Consider the following 17,793-nt stretch of genomic DNA (forward strand, 5'->3'; position numbering starts at 1 on the left):
CGATAGAGTAGCTACAACGACGAGTACCAATGCGAAGAGGACAGTTGACGAGACGTGAAACTTGTCTCTGGGACTAATTCCGATTATGTGAAATTGAAATGCATCCTTAATATTCTGGTTGCCTATTGCAGCGATATGTCTTTCTCAGATAACCTTCTAGTAAAATAATTCTCACTGTTTACTTTCAGAAAATTGCATCCATTGAGTCTCGAAGCGGTTCTTTACTGTAGTTTTTTCACAGTTACTACATTTGTTTAGTTATTTGATGAAATTTTTGTAGCAAGTATTGAGATAATGATTGTGGGTGAACGAAGATTTTCAGTATATACATTGGAAGAAGGAGAAGTTCTTCTTTGGGATACTGTTGCAGAATATCAGCAAGTTAGTTCGCAACAGAAAGAAAGCTTTGGTACTCTGAGAGGTACAGGTCGTTTGAAGGTAACTTGTATTCGACCTTGTTCGCTATAAGTTAATCATTTGCAGGTTGCTACCCACGCTCTATATTTTGACTTTGACGACTGGAGTTTACCTATCCTCAAGCTTCTTTTCAAGGTATTTAGGAATACTATTTTTACTATCCCAACCAAACTTAAGCGCTAGAAGGATATTCACCTTTTAAAAGGGGAAGGGTTGAATCTAAAAGATGTTGCAGAATATGCTGAAATCTTCGAATTGTCTTCTCAGAACAGTGACGTCTCTCTCATAAAAGGTATATAACTCGCATACGGTTGAAACATTTATATTATGATTCTAACAGTGTTTTGAAGAATGTTTTCCAGAGCGCTCTGTAGTTAATACTGTCTTTTTGCGAAGTAATATAGCAACTTTTTTGAAGGAGGAAGGATATGATCACCCTCATATACGTGAAACATTCAGAGCTTTGCATGCTATACATTCTCCGTACTCGACCTTGGAAGTAGTGTACACTTTGTGTAGTGAGCTTCTGATGGCAAACAAGTTAGAAAGAGAGGAACGTGACTTGCGATTGCATGAAATTGTTGTTTCAAGAAGGAGAATAACTCCGTTTGATATAACTTGGTTGCAATTTGGTCTCAGCGAATCCACGATTTTTGACGAGTCTTGTTTTTTGGTTTACCCTTTGTCAGAAGATCATGGTCGTATTCGTTTGACTACTTGGTAAGAGCAATGGTAGAACCACACTTTTGCTGGCCTCACTTGTTCTAGTAATGTATACTTTATGCCCATTCATTCAGGAGGTTTTGATTCTTCACCAGTGGAAAGATACTCTATTTCCTCTATACACTGTGTGCGAAGGCTAGAGTACCGTTCTTTCCCTTGTGCATTGGAATTCTGGTTCTCAGACTCTGGTCCTCTTTGGATGGTGGTCTTTGAGAATCAGGAAACACGCGACAATATATACAAACAGCTGATGGAATCAACTGCAGCAAAGGAACAAAAGAATTCGTTAATTTATTTGTCAGCTTCTTTGAGCCCAGAATCCTTATTGCATTTATGGCAGAAAAGGAAGATTTCTAACTACGAGTATCTGCTAGCACTCAACTTTCAAAGTGGCAGGACTTTTCTAGACATTTCTCAATATCCTGTTTTTCCATGGATTTTGTCAGACTACAAAAGTGAAAGTATTGACCTGGAAGACTCACGAAGCTATCGAAAATTGGATAATAGCATCGGTAAATGCAACAGATGTTGTGAAGTTCATGTCAATATATTATTTTCTTTAGGTGCCTTAAATATCGAGAGATTGAGTACTTTAATGCAGCGATGCAATGATATGCCATCGCCGAAATTTTTATATGGCTCTCATTACTCTTCTCCTTGTTCCGTTGTACATTTTCTTGTTCGGAGCGCACCATTTCTTATGCTAAAATTGCAAAATGGTCGATATGATCATCCAGGTCGCCTTTTTCGAGGTATGTTGTGTTTGTTGTTTTCAAAGATATTGGTTTTCTCATCTATGGTTTGAAGAGATATCAGAAACCTGGACAAATGTAAATAACCAAGTGAATAACTTTAATGAACTTGTGCCAGAGTATGTTATTATCTGTCACAATTACCAGTTGAAATCATGAGCATGCATTTTAGGTTTTTTTCTATAGTCGAAAATGAGTTACCTGAAAACAGTCTCACAAGATTCAGCGGACGTACATGGTACCCAGGAATTTTCTTGTAAGTAAGCTTTATTGAGTTCCATTGTCATTCAAGATTTTTAGAGTGAATGAATATGGTATTGATTTTGGAACTTGTCAAGATGGTAGAAAGGTGGATAATGTTGAGTTACCTCCGTGGGCCAATGGAAGTCCTTCAGTATGGTTGTTGATCACGAACCTAATATTTGTTTTAAATTATACGTCAGGAATATATTAGAATGAACAGAAAGGCGTTGGAATCTGATTATGTTAGTGAGCATCTTCACCTTTGGATTGATCTTGTGTTTGGCTATAAGTCTAGAAGTCTTGAGAATCATAACCTATTTTTTACTGATGTATTTGAAACGCAAAGACCAGATATTGCTGCAGAGTTCGGGCGAACTCCTAAGAGAATCTTCTCAGTCCCTCATCCATCCAGAAATTTTGATGTTAGCAAAGGCATTCTTGAAGAAAGCAGATATTTCATCGGAGAAATTTTTAACTTGCATGAATTTAGCAAAGTTTCTGCCGAAAGCAACTTCATTGTAGACGCAACTGTTACTGCAGATATGATATTCACAGTTTGGAATGACGGCGCATTTCTGTCTCATGCTTTGAATACAGAAGACGTCGGCAAACACTTCAGAAGACTTTCCCTTTCTGCTTCATCAATTGAAGAACGCCTTAGAAACTGCAAATTTACCGTGGTTAGAGAAACTTCCACTGATTGTGTGATACTTGGAACGGATACAGGTTCACTTTTGTTCTATTCTGTGTCTCTTGGTATCTTATCTAGTATCTGTATAGATGCTCATCAAGGGGAACTCTGCAGTGTTCTGTTTGAGGCAGAAAGTAACACAGTTATATCTTCATCAAAGGATGGAACTATTCGTTGTTGGGCTTGTGAGAAAGAATCGGGCCCTCTTTCAAACTGTGTCTTATCCGGTCCAGGTAGACTTGTTTATGATTTAGATGCAGAAGATATTGTACATGATATTGCCATGGAACGGGATCCTGTTGACTCACAAACTATGCTTGCAGCTGTTGTAGATAATGCTTATGTACTGTTGTGGAAGCTAGATCTTATTTGTCGTCATTCAGATGACCCAGTATTACGTCCTTTGATAAAAATTTCCTCGGTTTTGTCAAGTACTTTCAGAAGCATGGTCGTCAGGGACAATTTGTGCTTTTGTGAACCATGGGATAACAGTGGATATACTACTGGTTTGGTTTGGATGTCTTCCAATGGGTTAATGGAGTACGATGTGATTGACAGTATCTACTGGAGTCATTTGAAGCGGATGGAATGGAGGAATCAAGCATCGTTCTGGTCACGAGTGGATAAATGTCATATTCTCGTTCTTGAGTCGAATGGACAATTGAGTCTAGTCCGCTTTGCTTATTCTCAAGGTAAAATGGAAATAGTGGCAACGAAGTCAGTCGAAGATATCGATACTGGTGAAGTTACCAAGATTGGATGTTATGTTTCGGATATTGGAAAGAACAGCTTTGCCGCTTACATTGTGCTTCGAACAGGGAAAATTTTTGGATGTATTCTTTCGGTTTAGGTCTTTACAGTGACTGTTTGAAACAACGAGTTTTGGTAGCTGCGGTTAGAAGACATGTTTTTTATACTGCTAGTAATGCCTGTACTAACTGTGGAATATTCACAACTTCAAAAGTCAGCATTTAGTTCGAAACGAACACCATCTTCGTGCTACTTAAAAGCATCTTTCGATAAACCCACAATATTGCTAAACAACGTGATTTCACGTCCAGTTTATCATTCTTCTCGAACAAGGTCTCTCAAATAAGGACTGCGTTTCCCTTTGAACCAATAAGTGAGGTGGAATAAAGTCTTTCGTGTTTTCCTTGGGTTCCTTTGGCTTTTCTGGCAAATTGAAAGACTTAAGAGTGTTCTCCCGTCTGGTTGTGTTCTGTTTCTTTTCTCCACCATTAGCAGTGCCGAAGAAATCATCTTCAAACTCTTCTTCAGAAGTTTCTGACTCACTAGCAACTTCACGAAAACTTCCTTCCTCAGTTGAGCTAGATTCATATTCTCCAAACCAAGAAGACTCCGCAGAATTCCTTTCTTTTATGACTTTCGAAATATTTCCTACCGTCCTATCCTCGGTTGTTTCTGAAGAGTCGTCGCCAAACATAGCCGCTAAAGGAGTACTTTCCTTCTTCACGTTGCCAAAAGCTTTCTGATCGGCTTCTTCAGGTCGGAATAAGTTTTCTTGTCGCTTTCCATTTCGTGATATGTTTGTTGGCAGTGATACTCCAAGGTTCTAGCTTGAGTGAGAACTATGAAAAATAAACCTAGGCTGATTGCTACAAACCTTTGGAGAAGTTGCAAAGGGAAGACCCCCATTGCGAGGCTTGCGACTACTCATGAGTGTAAGAGACCCCTTGACTTGTCAGTTCTTTCAACAAGACCACGAAAGCCTCTACTTCAATTAACAAGTGGACTATCAGAACCAAAAAAGGTGCTTTAGCCTTCTACGATCCTTCGAATAGACTACGAAGAAATGTTGGAAGACAGCAAATGAAGACACGTTGAATTTCCAGTAGCGCTGGACATTCGAAATTTACTTTGTGACCAACGACACTATTCAAACTATCTGAGAATTTGTCAATTCTATGTTTCATTCTTTCGTAGCTCGCTGTTTCTAGCAACTACTTGATTGACTGTAGACTACATTGTTGAGTTGTATATCGGGGGTCGATGCATAAAGGTCCAGTGGAGAAGCTCTTGTGTTCGTGATCAGGAAGTTGGCGCCAACTAAGAGAATGGGGAATACATTGTCCCGAAAGCCAATAGTTTCATAAAATAGCTGCGTAATATTTGTTGCAACCAGAAATAAAATGTTTATGCAAGACCCCACTTGTCAGTTGATACAAGTTGGTGACGCGAGAAAGAAAATCAAACCAGTGTTGCAATTGAAACAGAACAACTATGAACGAAACAAGGACTTGCACAATTTAAGCAGGATAAGGCGATAGTTAGATGGCTAATGGTCCTCAATAAATAGCGCTCAATAGCGTTACCTCCAAATAGGAGATGATACATACAGCGAAATGTTGAAATTTAATGAGTCCAAAACCTAAACCCTATCAAATCCCTTCAAATGAAAAAAAATTATTTTTGCGCACAGAACACACAAAATAACCAGTGCAACCAACTCGAGAAGCAACGAACATATCGATACTATCATTTGTGAAATCATAAACATTCCAATAAGGAATACGACGGTGGATACACCTAAGTTCCTTTTATCAAAATGGATACTTCCAGCTAACTCTTGCTATGTGGTTGCTCACTCCAAGAAAAAAGCTTCGTGCAATATACTCTAGATATATAATGACTTAACTGCTGACCAATTTACCAGGTATTCCTCAAATAGAGTTAGGAAAGCTCAATTAGCTGAGTCGCAGTTTGTCATCCGTTCGACTATAAACACATGAATAAACCAAGGGATAGAATACTAAAAATCCAAAAAGATAACTCATACTACTCCAGAAACTGTAAACTTGTCAATACCGCTTTGGATGATACTCCAATAAAAAGTGATACTTCATTTTACAGCAGTCAATATGAGATCCCGCAGTTTGTGAGCCACCTTTAAGAAAAGAATGGATCGACCTCTATGAAGCTCAAAACAGATTTTACCAAGAGTAACATTTCCTCGAGTTTCACAAAAGAAACAAGTAAAAAATTTCAAGTAATACTCTGAAGAAATGCATGCTTGGCAAAAAAGAGGTTTTCTGTCTCCTAAAAATTCGATCGAATGACCATTGCCAACTTCATAACAATAAATACCAACATCTGAAAAAATATTGACCACTACTTTTTTCAAAAAAGCAACAAAATGCTTTATACTTTGGTGCAGGCCTTCACGAAAAGGTATTTCAAACTGCGAGAAGCGAAGAAATGTTCTAATCGAAGATTCTTCTCCTGTAAGCCAGGGGTGACAAAGAAGCGTATGAGCATCAGGACGGGAGTCTGGATCAGATGCCATAGCAGATAAAATAAATTCCTTCGCCTTTTTCGATACTTCCGGAAGTTTAAAGTGCATATTTTTAATATTACTATAAAGAACTTCGACATTATCGTCAGAAAATGGAGGTTGTCCTAAATAGTTTTAGAATACGAATTCGAATCAAAAAATGAATATACCAGTGAGAAGCCAATAAGTCAAAACACCGGTACACCATATATCGATTTTAGTTCCAAAATATGCTTTGCGTTCTATCTGCTCCGGTGCAATAGAATATAACGAGCTTTTGAATAAAGTTTTCAAACAAATGTACGGTAAAAAGTAAGAAAGCGTACCCAACCACGTTATTACCATCAAAAAGATCCCAACCACCTGAAAATCTAGCTGCACTTCCAAAGTCACCAATACGAAGTTCACCATCATTTGTCAACAGTAGATTGGACGGTCGAATGTCTCTATGACAGACGGCTCGGTCGTGCATATAAACAAGAAGTGATAAGAGTTGTTTTATCCAATGTCGCACTTGGCTCTCAGTAAAACCAACACTATAGGTCAAGGAAATCAGCCAAAAATATTTTAGATATTTTTAGTAACAAACCTGCTCTTATATTTCACTTTGCAACCTTTCTCGACGAGACAGATTTGGCCACTATCACAGAGCTCCTCTTGTAACACAGAAAGAGTTTCGAATAAGGATCCTCCTCCACATATTTCCAGGATAATATAAGAGTACTGATCCGATGAAAAGTAATTTATCAGGCGGCATACATTCGGGTGCCCTTGAAGCTCCTGTAATATCTTTGCTTCCAATTCCTGTTCTGCTTCCTCATTTTCATTCGTATTACTGATACGAATACATTTCTTAATAGCAACAAACTTTCCTGTAACTAAGTCACGAGCGGTCTTTACAATTCCAAATGATCCTTTTCCAATGCAATTTCTCAATTCAAAAGTGCCAAATGACTCTAATCTTTCACAGCGACTCAAATACACAAACGCGATGTGTTGGGCAAATTCTAAAAACTCGTTTTCTGTGAGACAGTGCGCCACAGAAGAACGTCCAAAATGAAATATTAACTCTTCTGCTATCCGCAAAAGGGAACTCTGATTCCAAAGTCCACTCCATTTCTCCCACAATGGCCGTGGGGATTTACTTGCAAACGATAACAAACTTTCTTTTGCACTCTTCCAGTCTTCCTCTTCCTTGGAAAACATGAATGAACCAAAGTCAACGCAGTCTCCGGCAAGAAAGAGTAAAAGAAGATATATATCGTCAATATAAAGATGTTCCTGCACACAGTGAGTATTGAATCCATTTGTAAACAAGTCATTAACAGAAAAACTATCTGAAACATCAGAAGAGAAACTCCAAGAACCTGAAGAAACAAAACTCGATTCCTTTTCCAAATGTTCCCGGTCTGTGACTTCTGTATCAATCGAATCATCGGTAAAAGTTTCATTCGAGAGTGGCTGAAGGCAAAGCCTATCACCTGACCTCCTAACAGTTAAAAAACACCATAGCCATTTACAAAATTCAATTCTTGCTTTATGACCTGATGATAAATACGACGAGAATTTGCAGGTATATTCTTGAATGATAATTTCCGATACGCGCATAATTACAGCAAGACATATAGCTTCCTTGCTATCTATCTTCGGCCTTTTGTTCCAATGCTCTATCTGAAAACCAAGCGACTTGAAAGATGATGATGAATGAAGTGTCGATCCCGCCGAAACGTAGTTGCTTTCATCACACCAGTCCTGCTTGTAATTTTGTTTGTAAAGACCGAGTTCAACTTGTGCAACTGCATATCTTATAGAGGCAAGCGTGAGCATGTCAACAGGAGCAAACCCATATGAAGCAACCTTCAAGAGTACTTCTAAATGCTCAACGTCTGCTGATATAGGAACCCCTTTTTCTCCTTGAGTTTGTAGTTCTTTAAATTCTGAGTGCACCTGTTTCAAAACTTCCTTTATCCTCTTGACAAGTTTCACACAACATTTTCCAGAGAACGAGCCACGTTGTTCAGTATCTAGAAGGAACAGCAAAGGTAGCGTGCAAGGAAGAACTGAGGGATAAAGATTATCTTCAAGACTGGCCGTAGTTGGAAATATTCTTCGGACTAGTTTTTTCCATATTTTTCTTACGTGGATGGGCAAAGCAGAAGGTGAACGCTTCAAGTCTGCATAGTCGACATCGTTTTCAGAAGTGCTTCGTTTACCCGAGGTGTTTGCACGTTCTGGTAGGTCCCAACGTTCACCTAAAAGTAGATTTGCGACCTGTCTAGCGTCTAGGTACCCCAGATTCTTTACTTCCTTCGTCTCCTGTTGCCCCATAACTTCCAATTGAATACTTTTATGAAGCGAAACAGCACGTGCTTGCAATCATTCGTGTCCACAAGAAATGATAACAACTTATGCCCATTCGAATCGTGTTGAGTTCCTTCGCAGAAATGCGTTCGAACCTGATCGACAATATTGCAGCCTTAGTCGCAAGTATATATGCCTCTTTCTAACAATCATATAGAATGATAGAGCAAAGTGGGTTCACTAAAGCTCTCTAGACTTGTTATCTTCTTTTTAATACAGTCAATATTCTGCTGAACAAATAACGACATGGTTCTTTAAATGGAATGAACCAAGAGTTTTCTATCCTCGGACAAGTCCACATACAGGCTTGAGTGGATTTACTGACGGGCCGTACCATTTACCGTTAACGGAACTTAGATGACTCCAAAGTATCCTCAAGGCCAAATTGGATAGCAGCTAAATTCCTTAGAGAACTAGCTAATGAGTTACAAGGCATAGAAGAGAAAAAATGGTTCAAATTGAGTATTTTAAAAGATTTCCTTAGAATGTTTGGGAAATTGAGGCTGAAAGCGTAAGTACTGATGTCAAACAACTTCAACATGGGTTTTTTATGATTCCACAAAATTTTTGATAGGAATGAAGTATTCTTTGCTGAAGAAATAAAGATCTTACTTTCAAAAGATCGTAAATTTCTAAAGGAGAAAGGCTACGTTTTGCTTTGTTGCAGTGAAAGTTTTCCGTCATTACTCAGGTACTCTGGGGTCATATGCTGATACTTAAGTTCTTTGGAAAGATTACTTGAAACAATATTAATCGTTAATGAAAGGAACAATAACATCCACTAACGTATCTGTTTCACTTCTGTCATTCCCTTCATCTGAAACCGAAGCTATCTATTCAGCTCTTGAAGGTATTCAAAATAACAACCGAGTTCCAACTACTTGCAAAGAAGAAGAAAGGGAATGGCCCTTTTCAGATTTGAAACTTCAAGGTATAGCAACAAGTTTTGAATACTGGCTATGCAATGAAACCTAATAAACCCTTAATTGACGAGTTGAATTTCTATACTATACTTTCTCGTTCGTTGTTGGCGTTACCAGAGAATGTCCAGTGTTTTGTTTATTTTGACTTGCACATTGAAATAAGCGGGCTGTTCAATGCCAAAAGAAATCCTTCACAGGAGTTTATTTATTGTAAATGATTCTTGTATGAATGTAAAAATGCTTTTTGAAATACAAGTTAGTCACTAGAAGCCTTCTGTTTTCTTTGATACTGACAGTAACACTTTCGATTCTACTGCTTTCTTTATACAAACAGTTGTGATATATTGATGCATCCCTCTCTCTTTTTTGATAGTTTCCAACCAGTTTCTCTCGAATGTAGCCTCCATTTTTCTACCTCTAACTAGAGAATACCCTCGAAACTCATCATTTGTCTTTAACACAGTTTCCTGAAGTATCGAGAATGACAAGCCATTTGACTATATGCAGAAAATGAGATAGCTGTATCACTCAATAAATTGGTATGTTCAGTCTCTTTCTTATGTGGTAGAATATTTCCATACATATTTTGAATCATGCTCGAACGTTTCTTTCACGGATGCTTTTCATATAGTTGCTTTAGGAAAGCAGTCGATAGAAAAGGAGAATGGCGCCAAATTTCTGTGGGTGGAATGGCAACGAAAGGATACTTGCCTATGGTTCTGCCTGAGAAGGCTTGAAATGTTTTCAAGTGTTGAGGACTCAACACAAACTGTTACAACCAAACAGATATTATCAAACCGTTCCATTAAACGTCTAGATAAGGACGTATCAGACCGAATTGCAGCCGGTGAAGTCATTTTGAGGCCTGCTTCAGTTGTTAAGGAGCTTTTGGAAAATAGTATCGACGCACAGGCCACTCGGATTGAAGTTTCTTTGCTGGATGGAGGTCTAAAGACGATAAGGTTTAAGGATGACGGCGAAGGAATTCATCCCGATGACTTGAATCTCTTATGTGAAAGGTTTGCCACGAGCAAAATGACGAAATATGAAGATCTATTGTCAATCGGTACGTTTGGTTTTAGAGGCGAAGCTCTTGCAAGTATTAGTTTTGTCTCCCACCTCACAGTAACGACCATGAAGGAGAACAGTGACTTTGCACACCAAGCATATTTTGAAAATGGTCGTTTGGTTCCGTCAGATATACTTGGTGCGTCCAATCCCAAAAAGTGTTCAGGAGTCAAAGGCACCACTTTTATTGTGGAGGACCTCTTTTATAACTGTCCTTTGCGAAGAAGGAGTCTGAGTAACTCGAAGGAAGAGTATCGTTTTATTATCGACCTTCTAATGAAATATAGTATTCGTTATCCTTCTGTATCTTTTAGCTGCAGAAGACTTGAAAACGCAAAGTACGATTTCTTCACCCCAAGTGTCGATTCCGAACTAGCAAGTATTGGTAACGTTTACGGCAAGGAATTGACAGAAGAGCTACTCGAAGTCGGCCCACTTTGTACAAGTTTTTCATTTCATGGTTACATCAGCAATGCAAATTTCTCTTTGCGAAGACCACAATATCTTTTTTTTGTTAATGGGAGATTGATAGAATGGCAGTCGCTAAAAAAAGCCATATCCTCTTTGTATAATTCATTACTTCCAAAGGGTGGTCATCCATTTATTTATATTGATGTGACAATCGACCCGCATCGTTTGGATGTCAATGTTCATCCTGCAAAGCGACAGATATGTATATTAGACGAAGAATATATTATAGAAAAATTATTGCATTCCATCGAAACAAAGTTGACAATGACTAGTTCGTCAAGAAATTTTTACACGGTCTCATTGCGGGACACGTCTTATCGTGGAAGCATAGAATCATTTGCGTCACATCTTGAAAAGTATACCTTAGACTGTCAAAGTCTCTCCGAAAGAAAGCGTGGTGAAAGCAGTAGAAGTGAAGGTTCCAATTTTGGTAGTGAATTGCATGCCGCTGTTCAACCTAGTTTGAGTGGGACACCTTCAAAGGAAAGACGACCATATAAAAAGGTTCGGACAAGTATCCTCCAGTCCAGTTCTAGTCTTGACTCTTTTTTGGCTACGAAAGCTAGTTCTGGTACCAACTTAGCAAGTGAAGATAAAGTTGTTCAGGAAGGGTCACCAACGCAGAATGATGCCTCTACTCTTCCACAGTCAAACAGTTCAGATAATTTTTTTTCTAATGATGTCGAACTCGATTTAGCAGTTGACGAGGATGTCTTTCACAAATGGAACAGAAAATCTTTAGTATTCTTTTTAAGAGAACGCGTGGAATTACTTGAGAAAGACTGTAATGCTGGCCTCAAGAAAATGCTGAACGAGTCTTGTTTTATAGGAAGCGTTGACGAAGATCATATCCTAGTACAATACCAGACAAAATTGTTTTGGTTAAACTTGACACATTTATCAAAACGGATGCTTTTTCAAAAGGTTAGTTACAGTCTCACTTACTCACAGTCCAAAGCATTTATGTTTGAATATCTTGGTCAGAGCCTGAAAATGATTCAACGCTTCGATTCTGTCTTTATTCCGAAGATATCGGTGTTTCAATCCGTTCTCAGGCACATAAACAATCCTATTGAGAAATATGAGCTGCAACAGGAACACCACTATGAAATAGTGAAGGAGGTTTGTAATGTGCTTTCAAAATACCGCAATCTTCTTCATGAATACTTTGCCATAACTTTTGAAGGAAATCAGCTCTCGAACTTTTCGTTGATCAGAATGCCTCGTTTAAGCGAAGAATTCTCATTTCAACAACACCTCATTGGCGAGTTCTTGTTTCGTCTTGGTGGAGAAACAAGATGGCATGACCTGGAATTCTTTCTAGAGGATGTTTGTACTTCACTCTCCTGTCTGTTTTCTTGTTGGTCCAAATGTAACGAAGATGCAGTTGAAGAACCCATGCGTAACTTATCTACTCTAGAGACTAGCGACAGAAAACGACAACATGCTCTATTTGAGACTTTGCGGAATAACTTCGACCCTCCCAAGGATTGTTCGACAAACGGAGATGTTATTGAAATAACATCCCTGGAAAGACTATATAGAGTTTTTGAAAGATGCTAACTTTATCTTGTATAAATTCTATGAAACTCAGCGAGTCAATTTTCCACCGAAATATTTTATCAATGTCTCTATTTTTATACAGCGAGCGAGGTTGTATGCAAACTTGTTACTAAGCGGTTTTTCCATAACAGACACATTTTTATGAATCTTGATTCTATTGGGAACTCGAGAATTTGGTTCCTTACTTGTTTTTGGATATGAAGTAACTAGTTTTGATGTTACTCCTGTCCTTGGTTGTTTAACTGTTTTGCAAAAACCATTCTCTGAGTAGACAAATAAAGTTGAGCCAAATGACCCGTGAAAGAATTGATACAAAATAAGCGCTATAGCTTCACCACTATGCCAAAAATTTTGAGGAAACTATTGTGTTTGTGGATATTTTCCAAAAATAGAAGACTATTCCCATTTCTAAGAAGAAGTGATCAATGAACCAGAGCAAATAGCCCTTGCAAAGGAATACGAAATCAAGAGTTTAGAGCTGTTACCTTTCCCGCACTATCACTGTCTTCTTAAACAATATGCTACTATGCCTCCAGAAAGTGCTAATAACGGAATCCGCAATATGCCTTTTTCCTTGTATGTGTGCTAACAAGATCAAAAGACTGTATCAAATAACAGTCACGATTCTAAAGAAAAGAAGCATTCTTATCGATATCATGCAATGACTTTTCATCATACTTCTGGGGTTAGGGGGAGTCGTCATAGGAGGAAGTGCTGAAAGCTCAACAATCCCGCAAGAGTTCAAATCGCCTGAGTATCATTTCAACATATTCCTTTCTTCAAACATCAAATATGGAAGCTTGTGAAAGCGACCGATTCATGATTCAGGTACTTAGTCGCGTTGAACCCTACCTTACAAGCAAGAGTACTGTGGAAAAAGTATGCTACTTGGAAAATCTCTTGGATATAGGAGAAAGTTTCGCGTCAGATATACATCGAGAGGAAAACTCACGTAAAAAGCTTCTTGGCTCTTTGCAACTGAAAGTGGTATTTGTCATTTTGTGTCGTCTCTTGCAGTTACTAGAGTCTAGTTTGTCTTCCGAAGATGGAGATTTTTCAGAACATTTACTTGATCCAACTCTAGGAACTGTTGAAGAGCGAGGTGTTACTTTGGAGAAATTTCACACTTTACGGCGACGTTTTCTGATGCTACAAGAAACCCCACTACTTGGGACTGTTTCTTTTGTGCCACTCGCTGAAGAAACGGTTGTTCGTAGCGTAGTGAAATCCTTTCCTGTGAATACAGACACTGGAAAAGCAAGATCTGATGTTTATAAGAATTATTTGTCTTTTTTACAGTTACCTGAGACTGCCGAAGAGTATAACCTTCAAGCACTTAAAAAGGCAGAAATAGAAGATAGAAAACTGCTTCGGAAACGTCGAGGAGTAAAAGCCAGTGAAGGTGAAGTGACCCATCATATCAAAGAGCGCAATGAAGTTTTAACAGCGGAACTTCTTTCGCTTACCGAGAAGTTGAAGAGTGGTTCAGAGGAAGTTTATGAAGCGTTGAAACGAGACCAAGAACGTTTAGAAAAATTAGCTGATGTCGTTGATAATAATTTGTCGCAAACAGGAAAACAGTTGAGACTAACAGAGCAGTTTGGAAATCAAACGAGGAAGAACAAGTGGCACGTTTGGATCATTTTATCTTTGTTGCCGCTTTTATGGATACTCGTCTACTTGACCATTCGCTTTCACTAGACACTGCTTTAAAGTTCAGATTGACATTTTTTATTCCATGGGACAACAAATGTCTGGATGGAGCTTTACTCCTCTCTTACGAGGGAATGTATCAAAGACTTAGTGGCCTGCTCAAATATTTGAGATAGTGGGTCATAGTATTTACCTGTCTTAGAGGCTCGTAAAGCAGATTTCTTATAAACTAGATAGTATGGTTTCACTAAAATACTGGCAACAATGGCCAATCTTTATACGAACATATTCATAGAAATTAAACCTTCTTTCAAGAAAGTATATTCAACGATGTAAAAGACTACCTCGATAGTTTTCTGAGGCAGAACACGATTCTATTCTATTTTCAAATGATTTTCGATGATATGGCACTGAGTTCCACAATAAATTAAACTTCACAACGAATTACTCAAGTTGAAAGTTTTCTATAAAGTGCGAACGCATGTCATTCGTCCATTGCTGCTCCATTTCACAAAGGAATTGCTCCAACTCCACCCAAACGACAAATATGCATCTCCTTCTCATTTCAAACTTTTCATACGAAGTCTTCCATAAAATTCAAAACTACCCAAGTTTATCTTTCTACAAGGAGGCCTCGCAATAACTCGAAAATATCTGTAAAACACCTGTGAAGTGGGTTCCTCTAGTCTCCAGGTTGCTCTTTGCAATGGAGACTGCAAGGTTTCATCATTTTGATGCTCTTTTAATACAGTCCAGCTTTTACCATCTTTGCTGCCTTCGAGGCACCAATTTCGTAAGAAATTCGACTCGGAGCCATCATGAGCAAGCGTATAGAATGAACAGGCAAGAACCCTTTCAGCTCCCAAGTCTAGGGCAAACCAGACCAACGAACTAGAGTTTGATAACGCAAAGCAAGAGCGGTTGACCGAACTTTCAGCGAGACTTTCGAGCTTCGCAAAACGACTGCCTGATGAAGAAGTTATACTGACAATGTTATACTTGTGAGGATTCACTCGCGTTCCTCCCAGTTGCAAACCATAAAAACACCCTAAATAATAAAGTACACCAACCGAATGCAACTTCGGTATATAGGGAATCCATACTTCACCCGGAGCGATTCGAGGGATGGTTCCATAAATTCTATTCCATTCTCTTCTTAGAAATAACCACTTTTCTTCGTCTACTTTAAAGGTGAACTGTGGCGGGATCCATTTGATAGGTTCAAGTTTCACAAACTGAAAGGATTCAAAAATCATTGAATGTGGCTGTTCGAAGACTTCAGAAACGACACTGTCATTTGTGAATAGGCTATTTGACAAATTTTCGACATTTCGATTGCTAGATGCTCCACTTTTGGCATAAATATGACATTCTATATCTTCCGAAGCTAGGATTCGTCCGGAAGAAGTCTCTTCTAATTGAAAAAATTCGTGAAGATGATACTTCTGACCGATGCTATTTAATAACGACGGCTCAACCAATTTCTGCCTTACCATGAAGAACAAACCTTGCGCAACTGAACTAGAAGAATGGTTGCCTTCGAGCCATTTGAGAACTATTAGTGCAACTTCATTTTCATCTTGAACCTCCAAGTCCATGCGACTCAAAATATGCAGAAAACAATCTTCACGAAGGCAAGAAAATTCAGTCTCTTGAGACACTTCATGAAAATGAGAACAAATAAAATCTGTTGCACATTGAAACAAGTCAAAGAGTTCGCATTCAAGAGATAGATTTGCTAAATGTATAACATTGGAAGTATTAAGAAGGTTTCTCAGACAAGTGGACGCTTCCTTTTTAAAACGGGCAACATCAAACATATCACCAACTCTAACGTCATTCACAAACTCTAACCACAAATCTGCATCTTCATCGAGTTTAGCCGTTCCATAAACAGGTTTCTGATATATTTCATTCAGCATTCTTTGGAAAGAGAGAATATCCACATTACAAATTTGAATTTTGTCTTGTACCATTTCTCTCATTCCACTTGAAAACATTTTTAAAAAATAATTACTTCTAGAAGCCAAAACAAGTCGATGAACATGAAAGGAAACATACCGACGACTACGATCTCCTTCTAAATGGTCTGAATAAGTAGACATGGCATTACTGACTGAAACTGTCTGTTCCTCTCTAAACAGACACACATGAGTCAATCCATCTAAGGATAAAAGGTAATCTTGAACTTACTCTAAAGGTAAAATCAGTTCTACATCCGATAAAAATGAAGAGTCCATGAGGTAATTTAAATAAGAAATAAAGTCATTCATGAAACTCTCTGGATAATATTCGGATATATTTGATATGAAATCAAAACTATCTAAATGGAAAATATTTCCGGCTTCTGAAAAGGTCCAATCTTTGAACATAGGAGCCAAAGTAGAAACTTGCCATTCTTCAATCAGAGCTTTACATTCTTTCCATGTTTGTTGATCACGTCCAGACAAGTTTAAAATGATGTCATCGCTCTCCATTCTATAGAATTGTTTCCTATCCAATCCAATTCCATACAACAACTGAACAAACATAGCAGTAGCGGGTGTAGAGGCACAAATGAGAATTCTTGGAACATTTTTGGAAACTCGTTCAATCAATTGAATATTTTGCTCGTTCCAACTTGGCGTGCTCATTAAGAAAATTTTACCGTAGCCATTATTCCAACAACTGCTTTTTTGGCTTTGATGTGTTATCGGCCATTCAAACAACTCCTTAGATCCTTCAAAGAAGCCACAAAATAGAATTCATTTTAAATGTCTGATATACTATCCTACCTCTTCTACAATTTAAAGTGGAGTGAATAGCTTTATCGACCGCTTCCCTCAATCTTTTACTCCAGAGACCAACTACGCAGCCATGACAAGGAAACAAACTACCATCAGAAGATTCCAAAAAGATATCATGAAAGCATCTATTGAAGTAGTTTCTTGCAACTAGGAAAAAGTTGCTAATGAAGGACAAACTCTCTTTTGTAGTTGATGGTATTAGTCCTTCAGTAGTAGGAAAGACTTCAAAAAAACAAAATATTACAGGCTGATGCCAAGAAGAGACTCCAATCTGAAAGGAACTGCGTACTGGTTCACTATCTTCCCACTTCAGGAACACACAAGAACCAACAGAACCTTTGCCTACTACAATTACACCGTCTTTGATACATATCCAATATTTTTCAAAGTTCCAAGAGTTGTCGAAACTTTGCCAAGCAGCAGCTGTTGTTGTTGTAGACTGCTCAACGCCACTTCCTACTCCGATACTACTGAGAGCTCTAACAACTCCTCGCTTCCGAATGACACTTTTTTTATTACAGTAACTGCCAATTACAGTTTCATATTCAGCACGTTGCGAACTTTCAACAGTCAAAACCTGGTCATCCTCATGCACGTCCTCTGGTGTTGAAGAGAAAAATACTCCAATATCTGATGCTCCTCTGGCTTCAAAACAAACAATACCGTTTCCAGGGAAAGGAAACTGTAAGCCAGAAAGCCACAAAGGTTTTGCTCTCCTGCCACTGATTACTAAAACTCCTTCTTTCAACAGAACGAGATCTGAAGTGGTAGATAAACCATATTTCGTACTCTCCACCATTCAAAGGCATTCAGTGAAATGGACTATGTTAGTCCTTTAAGAGGTTTCTTA

General features: G+C 38.4%; 7 protein-coding genes across 8 annotated transcripts; 4 read left to right on the forward strand and 3 right to left on the reverse strand.

Annotated features, from left to right (window-relative positions):
* The first annotated feature begins 243 nt into the window (after positions 1-243).
* On the forward strand, positions 244-3,704 carry Gasu_05060 (WD-40 repeat family protein / beige-related protein). Its single transcript, XM_005708883.1, has 10 exons — positions 244-438; positions 484-552; positions 601-709; positions 768-1,137; positions 1,186-1,652; positions 1,704-1,892; positions 1,948-2,011; positions 2,065-2,148; positions 2,193-2,286; positions 2,336-3,704. Exons 1-10 carry the CDS (start codon positions 295-297, stop codon positions 3,674-3,676), a joined length of 2,931 nt encoding a protein of 976 aa, XP_005708940.1. The 5' UTR covers positions 244-294; the 3' UTR covers positions 3,677-3,704.
* Positions 3,705-3,721: 17 nt separating this feature from the next.
* Gasu_05070 (uncharacterized protein) lies at positions 3,722-5,073 on the reverse strand. The gene is made up of 2 exons (XM_005708884.1): positions 4,451-5,073; positions 3,722-4,399 (listed from the first exon to the last, which is right to left on the reverse strand). Exons 1-2 carry the CDS (start codon positions 4,502-4,504, stop codon positions 3,878-3,880), a joined length of 576 nt encoding a protein of 191 aa, XP_005708941.1. The 5' UTR covers positions 4,505-5,073; the 3' UTR covers positions 3,722-3,877.
* A 15-nt stretch (positions 5,074-5,088) lies between these two features.
* Positions 5,089-8,463, reverse strand: Gasu_05080 (serine/threonine protein kinase). 2 transcript variants are annotated; one of them, XM_005708886.1, is made up of 4 exons: positions 6,708-8,463; positions 6,445-6,654; positions 6,289-6,392; positions 5,089-6,243 (listed from the first exon to the last, which is right to left on the reverse strand). In XM_005708886.1, the coding sequence occupies exons 1-4, from the start codon at positions 8,444-8,446 to the stop codon at positions 5,687-5,689; spliced, it is 2,610 nt and encodes an 869-aa protein (XP_005708943.1). In that variant the 5' UTR covers positions 8,447-8,463; the 3' UTR covers positions 5,089-5,686. The 2 variants fall into 2 exon arrangements, with proteins under 2 accessions (XP_005708943.1, XP_005708942.1); XM_005708885.1 differs by having other exon boundaries at positions 5,184-6,243.
* A 70-nt stretch (positions 8,464-8,533) lies between these two features.
* Gasu_05090 (uncharacterized protein) lies at positions 8,534-9,473 on the forward strand. Its single transcript, XM_005708887.1, has 2 exons — positions 8,534-8,605; positions 8,837-9,473. The coding sequence occupies exons 1-2, from the start codon at positions 8,563-8,565 to the stop codon at positions 8,992-8,994; spliced, it is 201 nt and encodes a 66-aa protein (XP_005708944.1). The 5' UTR covers positions 8,534-8,562; the 3' UTR covers positions 8,995-9,473.
* Positions 9,474-10,003: 530 nt separating this feature from the next.
* On the forward strand, positions 10,004-13,204 carry Gasu_05100 (DNA mismatch repair protein MLH1). The gene is made up of 2 exons (XM_005708888.1): positions 10,004-11,865; positions 11,926-13,204. Exons 1-2 carry the CDS (start codon positions 10,141-10,143, stop codon positions 12,502-12,504), a joined length of 2,304 nt encoding a protein of 767 aa, XP_005708945.1. The 5' UTR covers positions 10,004-10,140; the 3' UTR covers positions 12,505-13,204.
* A 99-nt stretch (positions 13,205-13,303) lies between these two features.
* Positions 13,304-14,584, forward strand: Gasu_05110 (uncharacterized protein). The gene has a single exon (XM_005708889.1). The coding sequence runs from the start codon at positions 13,324-13,326 to the stop codon at positions 14,203-14,205; it is 882 nt and encodes a 293-aa protein (XP_005708946.1). The 5' UTR covers positions 13,304-13,323; the 3' UTR covers positions 14,206-14,584.
* A 4-nt stretch (positions 14,585-14,588) lies between these two features.
* On the reverse strand, positions 14,589-17,763 carry Gasu_05120 (ubiquitin-protein ligase). Its single transcript, XM_005708890.1, has 3 exons — positions 16,932-17,763; positions 16,351-16,876; positions 14,589-16,293 (listed from the first exon to the last, which is right to left on the reverse strand). The coding sequence occupies exons 1-3, from the start codon at positions 17,740-17,742 to the stop codon at positions 14,718-14,720; spliced, it is 2,913 nt and encodes a 970-aa protein (XP_005708947.1). The 5' UTR covers positions 17,743-17,763; the 3' UTR covers positions 14,589-14,717.
* Between the last annotated feature and the right edge of the window lie 30 nt (positions 17,764-17,793).

The sequence above is a fragment of the Galdieria sulphuraria genome, assembly GCF_000341285.1.
Source record: "Galdieria sulphuraria unplaced genomic scaffold scaf_2, whole genome shotgun sequence".
Classification (NCBI taxonomy): Eukaryota; Rhodophyta; class Bangiophyceae; order Galdieriales; family Galdieriaceae; genus Galdieria; species Galdieria sulphuraria.